General features: G+C 57.0%; 1 protein-coding gene across 2 annotated transcripts; it reads right to left on the reverse strand.

The window, feature by feature from the left end:
• Positions 1 to 14: 14 nt before the first annotated feature.
• Eva1b (eva-1 homolog B) lies at positions 15 to 1,825 on the reverse strand. Of its 2 annotated transcripts, XM_070008701.1 has the most exons (3): positions 1,100 to 1,818; positions 836 to 930; positions 15 to 677 (listed from the first exon to the last, which is right to left on the reverse strand). In XM_070008701.1, the coding sequence occupies exons 2-3, from the start codon at positions 900 to 902 to the stop codon at positions 247 to 249; spliced, it is 498 nt and encodes a 165-aa protein (XP_069864802.1). In that variant the 5' UTR covers positions 903 to 930; positions 1,100 to 1,818; the 3' UTR covers positions 15 to 246. The 2 variants fall into 2 exon arrangements, with proteins under 2 accessions (XP_069864802.1, XP_069864801.1); XM_070008700.1 differs by lacking the exon at positions 836 to 930 and having other exon boundaries at positions 1,100 to 1,825.
• Between the last annotated feature and the right edge of the window lie 6,087 nt (positions 1,826 to 7,912).

The raw sequence follows: 7,912 nt of genomic DNA on the forward strand, positions 1-7,912 counted from the left end.
GGGAGAGGCAGTCCTTGAGAACACTACTTTCATTGGTCACATCGTTCCCGGGGAAGAGAAGGTGGGGACCTTGCATCCTCCTCCCACTCCCACCCGGGATGGGTGCCTCGCAGAAAGTGGCAGTCTATATCCAATAGCACCAGGGGAATTCAGGAACCCAGGCAAGTCCAAAAGTCCTGGGGCCACCAGCTCTGGGCTCTGATACATGTCCAGTACTCCAGAGCCCCTTGGAAGCTGGGCCGGGCGTCAGTAATAGTGCATGCGGCCCAGTGTGCCCGTGCCCGTGGGGCAGGGCCCCAACGTGCCAGTGCCCAGCAGATCCGGCTGCCCGGTGCGCCAGATCTCCCGCAGGATCCGCTCCCGCTCCTCCAGCCTCTGCGCGCGCTCCAGCTCCTCGGCGGATGTGAACACGTTGACGCTGAGCGGCCCCTCGGCCTCAGCCGACAGCTCGGGGCCCGGCAGCGTGTCGTCGGGGCCCAGCCTGGTCACGGTGTCTTCCTCCTCGTCGTCCTCGTCTTCGGGTTCCAGGGTGCTGCTGCGAGGGTCCCTGCGCAGAGCCGGGCCCCGAGGGCGCGGGCGGGGTGCGCAGGAGATGCTGATGACCAGCAGGCACAGAGTGAGCAGCAGGCCGAAGCAGACGCCCAGCACGAAGTAGAGGCCAAAGCTTTCAGGGTTGGCTGGGGGGGGGGGGCAAAGGTCATGGAGAGTCCACCCCACCCCCGGAGACTCCAGGTTGGGGGCCAGGGCTGGGGGAAGGACGGGAGGGGAGGGGGAGGAGAGTGGAAGGGCCCGAGCGCGCACACGCGCGCACCCCGCTCCCGCGGTCCCCTCTCACCGCGGATGTGCGCGTAGGCCGCCAGGCTGTTGCTGAGCAGCTCCATGTCCCGGCGCGGGGCATCCATGCCGCGCGGGGGGCAGCGCCCCGCCAGCCTGCGGGAGCGGCCAGGTCAGCGCCCCGGCCCGCCCGCCCCGCGCCCCGGCCCAGCTCCGCCCCGGAGGGAGACCCGAGCCGCCGCCCCCGCGGGGTCCCCGCGCGCGGGGTGAGGGCGGGTCAGAGGCCGCCAGCCTCCCCGCCCGCCCGCAGGCCCCGCTCGCTCACCGTCAGCGCCCCGCCGCCCCGCCGCCGAGGCCCTGCGTCCGTCCCGCCGGCGGCCACATACACCCGGGGGCGGCCCCGCCGCTCCCGCCCCGTCCGCCCAGCTCGGCTCCCAGCGGCGGCGCGACCGGACACGGGCCGAGAGAGCAGCCGGTGGAAAGTTTCCTCGGAGGAAAGAGGCGGGGCGGGGCGGGCAGGAGGGGCGGGAGGAAGGGGGGCGGCCGTCACAGGAAGCCGCGGGGGAGGCCGTGGCGGGGCCCCCCCGCCCCCACTGACGACAGCGGCGGCGCGGAGGCTGACCCGCGGACCCCCCCCCCGCCCCGCACCTGGGCTTTAATCCGAGCCACCCCCGCATCGGATGAAGAAAACGCCGAGTTTGGGGGGAGGCTAACTTTAGCAGCCGGTCAGCATTCGAACTCACCACTCCTGGCCCAAGAGCTCAGGCTCCCGACCGCTTCCCGGTCCTCCGCTCACGTCTCAGGGTCCCTTTGCGCACCCCCCTCCCCCAGGGCGGCTTTTGCTTTGTTTTTGCCACCACTCACCCCCAGATCCGCAACCACTGGGGAGGGTGGGAGTCCTGGGGTCCCTCCTGCTGGGCCCCAGACCTCAGTGCGCCCAGCTGGCCAGCTCTGCTCGGGTCAGACAAGGCTAATGATTGATAGACTCTCCGCGGTGCGCGGTGCGCCCGGCCGGTGCAGGCTTGCAGACCCCGAAGGAAGCAGGGGATGCCTGAGCCCAGTTGAGTGACGGGCGCCCTGGCTAGACCCGCCCAGGCTCACACGTGCATCTCCACCTGGGCTGAGAGCTTGTGCGGGCAACGTGTGATGAGTGCGCAGCTGGGGTCAGTCCTCTTTCTGCCCGGTCTAACAGGCACCCTCCCCCCTTCGGCCCCAGGGCGTCCCTGCCGCCGCTGGAGCTGGGGTGAGGGGGAGGCTTTCTTGGCGGGAGCCTTAGGGAGGAGGAGGGAAGGAAGGAGGGAGAGGAAATTGCAGACATAGCTGAAGGCAGCGCCTGAGGCCTGTGGGCCAACGACCCCCTCTCCATTCTGGCTGCAGACCCCCACTCCCCCACTTCTGAGACTGGGTTCAAGCAGAGGGCAGATCGAGGTGGGGAAGGGACTAGGCTGACTCCCACCTTGGATGTCTTTGTAACTTTGCTTTGTGAGCCTGAATAAAGGTATTTCTGCTCATATCTGTTGTGTATAGGCTATGTATGCTAAATACTGCTTGTATACTTGTGTAGAGGTGGGTTATAGCCCCTAGTCAACAGATGCTAACTGGTCTTGGGTGCCTGGTCTTTCCTAGGAATGGGGGAAGGGAGGCAGGCAGGTTTATCAGTGAAAAGTTAGTATAGTACCCAAGCCCTGGGCCTCAGGGTGCTGACACTAAATTGGAGTCTCCATGCTGGTGGGGGGAAGAGAGCCTCAGGGGATGGGAAGTGTTCAGGATGACTAGTAGAATCAGCTGATGTGTTGGTGGCCTTCGGTGGTGGCTCTCACAGGCCATCCAAGGTGGGAGCCGAATCTCCTTCATGTCAGGGCCTGGGGAGAGTGTCTAGGCAGGAAGAAGGGCAAGGGCCTGGGGAGGGTGATTGATGGAGAGTAACCATGCAGGGGAGGAGCCTGGATTGATTGTAAGGGTAGAACAGAGTCCAAGTTTTAAGCAAGAGCAGTGCCGTGTCCCATGCCACATTCTGGGGTAACCTCTGTGGTAGCTCAGGGTAGGATATGCCATGGGAGGGGTGGGAGACAAGGATTGAAGCAGAGCAGTGAGCAGGCAGGCAAGCCTTCCAGGCAAGCAAGGGCCTAGGCTCAGTGGCTGGGGAAGGGATAGATGCAGATGGTATTTCGAAGGAGTTCTGTGCAGAGGTGGACATGAGGAAAAAAAATTAGCCTTGAGGGGCTGGGAAGGTGGCTCAGTGGTAGAGCGCTTGCCTTGCATGCCAGAGGCCCTGGGTTTGATTCCTCAGCACCACATAAGCAAAAAGAAAAAAGCCGGAAGTGGTGCTGTGGCTCAAGTGGTAGAGTGCTGGCCTTGAGCTAAAGAGCTGAGGGACAGTGCCCAGGCCCAGAGTTCAGGCCCCATGACTGGACACCCCCCCAAAAAAAAAATTAGCCTTGATCTTGGGCCTAAGCACTCAAGGAATGTGGGAGGGGGATACATTTTGGGGGGTTGGTGAGAGTTTCATTTTAGATATGTCAGATTCAAGTATACATTAGACACTTGGAAGCGTCAAATAGGTAGAACTCCCCAGCCCCCATGGCCATTTCTGCCGAGAACTGTACCACCTAGGGCAGAGAAAAGAGTAGAAGAGAAAGGTTCGAAGCCTGAGCCCTGAACATTGACATGAGGTAATACCCTCCTTGGAGAGGTGACCAGTGAGGTAGAAGATAGAACAGGGTCGTGATCAGCTGTGTTACATGCCACTGAGAGGTGACGAGACCAGAATCCTGCTTGCTCAGCTGGGACTTGACCACTTGAGCCATGCTTCTGTCTTGTGTGTGTGTGTGTGCGGTGCGTGCGTGCATGCGCATGTGCGCGCATGCCAGTCACAGGGTCTGAGCTCTATACCTGAGCTGCTTTTTGTTCAAGGCTAGCACTGTATCAGTAGAGCTACAGTGTCACTTCTGGCTCTTGGTGGTGGTGGTGGTAGTGGTTAGTAGTTTGTGAGACTCTTACCTCCAATAAACCACTCAGAAAAAGCTGGAAGTAGCCCAGCGCTGGTGGCTCACGCCTGTAATCCTAGCTACTCAGGAGGCTGAGATCTGAGGATCGCGGTTCAAAGCCAGCCCGGGCAGGAGAGACCATGAGACTCCTATCTCCAATAAACCACCAGAAAACCGGAAGTGGCGCTGTAGTTCAAGTGGTAGAGCGCTTGCCTTGAGCTGAAGAGCTGAGGGACAGCGCCCAGGCCCAGATTTCAAGCCCCACGACCCACAAAAAAAAAAAAAAAAAAAAAAAAAAGCTGGAAGTGGCACTGAGACCCAAGTACTAGAGCACTAGCCTTGAGCAAAAGCAGCTCAGGGACAGTGCCCAGGCCCTGAATTCAAGCCCCTAGGACCAGCACACACACACACACACACACACACACACACACACACACCACACACACACACACACACACACACACACACACCACACACACACATCTCATGGGTTTTTCCTTCCCTGGATGACTTCAAACTGCAGTCCTCAGATCTCAGCCTCTTGAGTACTAAGGATTACAGGCATGAGCCCCCGACACCCAACTATAGTTGTAAAATTTCTAATAGCCACATAGAAACAGGCACAATTTTTTTTTTATTTTTTGCCAAGCATTCAACAAATCTCCAACCTCTGGTGCTCTCACAGGCTCTCTCCCTGTTTCTTTAAGGCATGTGTGTGACTGCTAATTACTCAACATGTGTTGTGAACTCTGTTGATGATTGATGTATTTAATGTCTCCATCCACATGCATATCGCCGTGTGCTATAGCAGTACTGGCATGGACTGCTGTGTATCAGTTTGGGTCTGTGTTCATCTGTGTGTGTGTGTGCAGTGTGAGGTTTGGGATATTTTCTGTCAAGCAGTTTTCATGCACCTGTGCCATGCGGATCTCTCTCACTGCCTGTAGGCAAAGGTGTGTCTGTGTATAGATTGGGTGTAAGAGATGTGTTTGGAAAAGGTTGTAACTCAGCTCCAGGCAAGCAGGTGAACGTGCAGAAATAAGATGACAAGGTAGTCACTGGTTCCTCCAGAGAGAGATACAGAGTTCCCAGAGTGCTGCCTTCCCCCGGGATGAGTGGGATGAGTGTAGCCAACCAACCACAGTGGCTTTGTTGTCCTTGAGGACTTAAAGCAGCAGCAGGTGGGAAGCCTCAAGCCTTTGCATCCTCCACAGGGCTCGCTGCCCTTCATGGCCACCTACTTGTATGCTTTGCTGCCTGTCTCATCTCACTGCTCATCCTGTCTGTGTCTACTTCCATCTTGTGGCTGAGATCTCTGCATGTTCGTCACTTGCTCATCTGGCTGGTATCCCACTGTCCACCTGCTCATCTCCCTCCCTGCCTGCCTGCCTTCTTCACAGTCTCACCTCTGTCCTGCCTGCCTGTGAGACCAGCCTGTGTTGCCTTTGGAAAGCACAGAGCACTCCTAAGAGGAAACAAGAAAGATGGGTCTTGATAGAAGAGGGTCCGAGAAGTCCAGACCACTGCAGACTCTGCCTGGCATGTTTAGAGACCAGTGCCAAGTTCCAACAGCATGTTCCCTCCCGCCATGGCTATGCTGAGAGTCACTGAGGCCTCCCATTCCACAGGGGTAAGTCTTGGATAGAGGAAAAGTCTAGTACCCAGAATAGCTGCTGGGAAGAGGTACTGGGGAAGGTTGCTCCATGGGTATTAGTAAAGGATCTAGTGGGTCCTCCTGGTACTCTACCGTTTGGAGCATGACTCCCGCTTGACAGTTCCCGCTCAGGGTTCTCCATCCCATCACCCCCAAAGCTGCCTTTCCACTGTGCTTCCTGTTGCTCCTGTCTGCACTGGAAGCAAAACATGCCGCTAACATACTAACCTTCACCTTTAGTTAAAAATGTTTCTTTGTCCTGTGACATAAAAAGTAGTGATGTAGCCGGGCGCTGGTGGCTCACGCCTGTAATCCTAGCTACTCAGGAGGCTGAGATCTGAGGATCGCGGTTCAAAGCCAGCCCGGGCAGGAGAGACCGTGAGACTCCTATCTCCAATAAACCACCAGAAAACCGGAAGTGGTGCTGTAGCTCAAGTGGTAGAGCGCTCGCCTTGAGCTGAAGAGCTGAGGGACAGCGCCCAGGCCCAGAGTTCAAGCCCCACGGCCGACAAAAAAAAAAAAAAAAAGTAGTGATGTATATTTGGGGTGATCCATTGCTGTGTGAGCAGGCCAGCCCTGGAAACACTGGTGGGTGGGATGAACTCGGTAAATTTCTGAACAAAGGAAGGGACAAATTTCCTCCACTTACGTTAGGGGCATGGCTCAAGTGACTAAGAACATCTAGATGTTCTTAGCACACAGGGGCCCTGGGTTCAATCTCCAGCATGGGGGAGATTTTCTCCACACAGTTGATTCCCAAAAGATGCAGTGTAGACCACAGAGCCAGTTCTCTCTGGTAACAAGTACATTTTCCACTTATCAGTGTGCAGATGTAAAATCTGCTTGCCTTCTGGGTTGCCTGGGGTCCCTTGCTTTCATCCCTGAATGCTAGCAGGGACCAGTGTACCCGCCCCCCCCCCCCCAGCCCTACAGTGGACACTGCAGAAGAGAATTCTGTCATTATTCTTGAGGCCTAACATGTGAGTAGCGAATAGAATATAAGTGTCAGGCTGTGATCAGTACAACAAATACTAAGTGTAAGGGACTCCAATCCAGGGAACCATGCAACTATCTGGAGAAAGAACCTTCCAGAAAGAGTAGCTAGTGGCAGAAGTGTGCTGATTTGCTTGTGGTAGAACAGAGTACAGGTCAGGGAGGGGCTGAGGAGTTAAGGGTCAGGAATGTGAGAGTTGTAGGCAGGAGGGACCATGAATCTGATGTTAGCAGGCTCATTCAGGCTGCACATGGCTCCTGGCTTAAGGCAAAGGAGACCAAGGAGTCCAGAGTGAAGATCTGGTGGCTGCTGTCACAAGTGGTCAGATTCAAGACAGAACTGGAGGTGGCAGGGAAGCAGACACAAGGCTGATTTGGTTTCAGAGCCTGGATACCTCAGCCACCAGGACTCTACATCCTCACTACCTTTCCCACTGGAGAACTCTGTGCTGCTCCTGGAGTCCAAAAGGGATGGGGACGTCTCAGCTCTTACCTGCTGTGACAGCTCAGGCACACAGATGGCTGTTGATCATAATTACACACCTTCCGCTGCTTTTTTCTGGTACCTTCCCTCTCTTTCCTTTAATTCCAGGGTTCCCAGTAAAAACTTAGGATGAGTGGTGTCAGTGCAGATCAATAAACCAGGGATTTCTGAGTGCCAGGCTATTTCGAAGGGCTGACCCTAAAGCCAGTGAAATGGTCCCTGCCACCTGGAACATGCTGTATGCCCCTGTCTGGAGAGACAGCTGCACACTGAGCAGTGGCTGGCTGGGTGGAGGGATGAGGTGAGGCTGTGAGTGGAGGCCTGATGCAGGGCGGCCGCTGGCAGGAATGGATTGGGGGAAAAGGTACCTTCTGGCAGTCTATTCAGGGCAGACAAGGTATGTGCCAGATGTAGTATCTGGACCACTGGGCTGCTGTGGGGTTCTCGGGTGAAGGTAAGGCCCAGGGGTCCAGGGCTGGGGGCCTGCAAAGAATTGAGGCTCTCTTACAGGGGAGGAGAGCCACACCCTCTTTCATCTGCTTACCTGCAAAGGGGCTTTTGCCAGCTGGAGTTTTGACCTTCCCACTCCCCACTATTGGGCACAAGGGGGAGGGGAAGGGACAGCTTGCTTGCCTCTCGCTTCGCAGCTAGGGAAGCACAATCTGCAGTCTAAATTTAGGCAACAGAAGGAAGGAAGGAAGGAAGGCACCCCTGGACTTCCCATGGAGGGGGAGGCAGTACAGGAAATAGCCTGGCTTGGCCTTTCCTCACCCCAGCTCCTTGGCCGGCCTAAGGGCAGAGCAGCCCTTTGTTAGGATCCACATACACACAGGGCTTTGCTCTCTCTAGCTACCATGGTTGTGGGCTCCTGCTGCTGACTGGACCCCCTCCTGATTCAGGACAGTGCTGCCTGGAGGCAGGAACATCTGGTGGCTGCCCTACCAGAGTGGGAGAGGATGGCTGGGCTGGAGCCGGAGATGGCGGCACCTCAGCAGAGCAAGAACCGCAGACACTGTGGGC

Source organism: Dipodomys merriami, unplaced genomic scaffold (assembly GCF_024711535.1).
Source record: "Dipodomys merriami isolate MVZ:Mamm:240054 unplaced genomic scaffold, mDipMer1.0.p SCAF_71, whole genome shotgun sequence".
In the NCBI taxonomy this organism is placed as follows: domain Eukaryota; kingdom Metazoa; phylum Chordata; class Mammalia; order Rodentia; family Heteromyidae; genus Dipodomys; species Dipodomys merriami.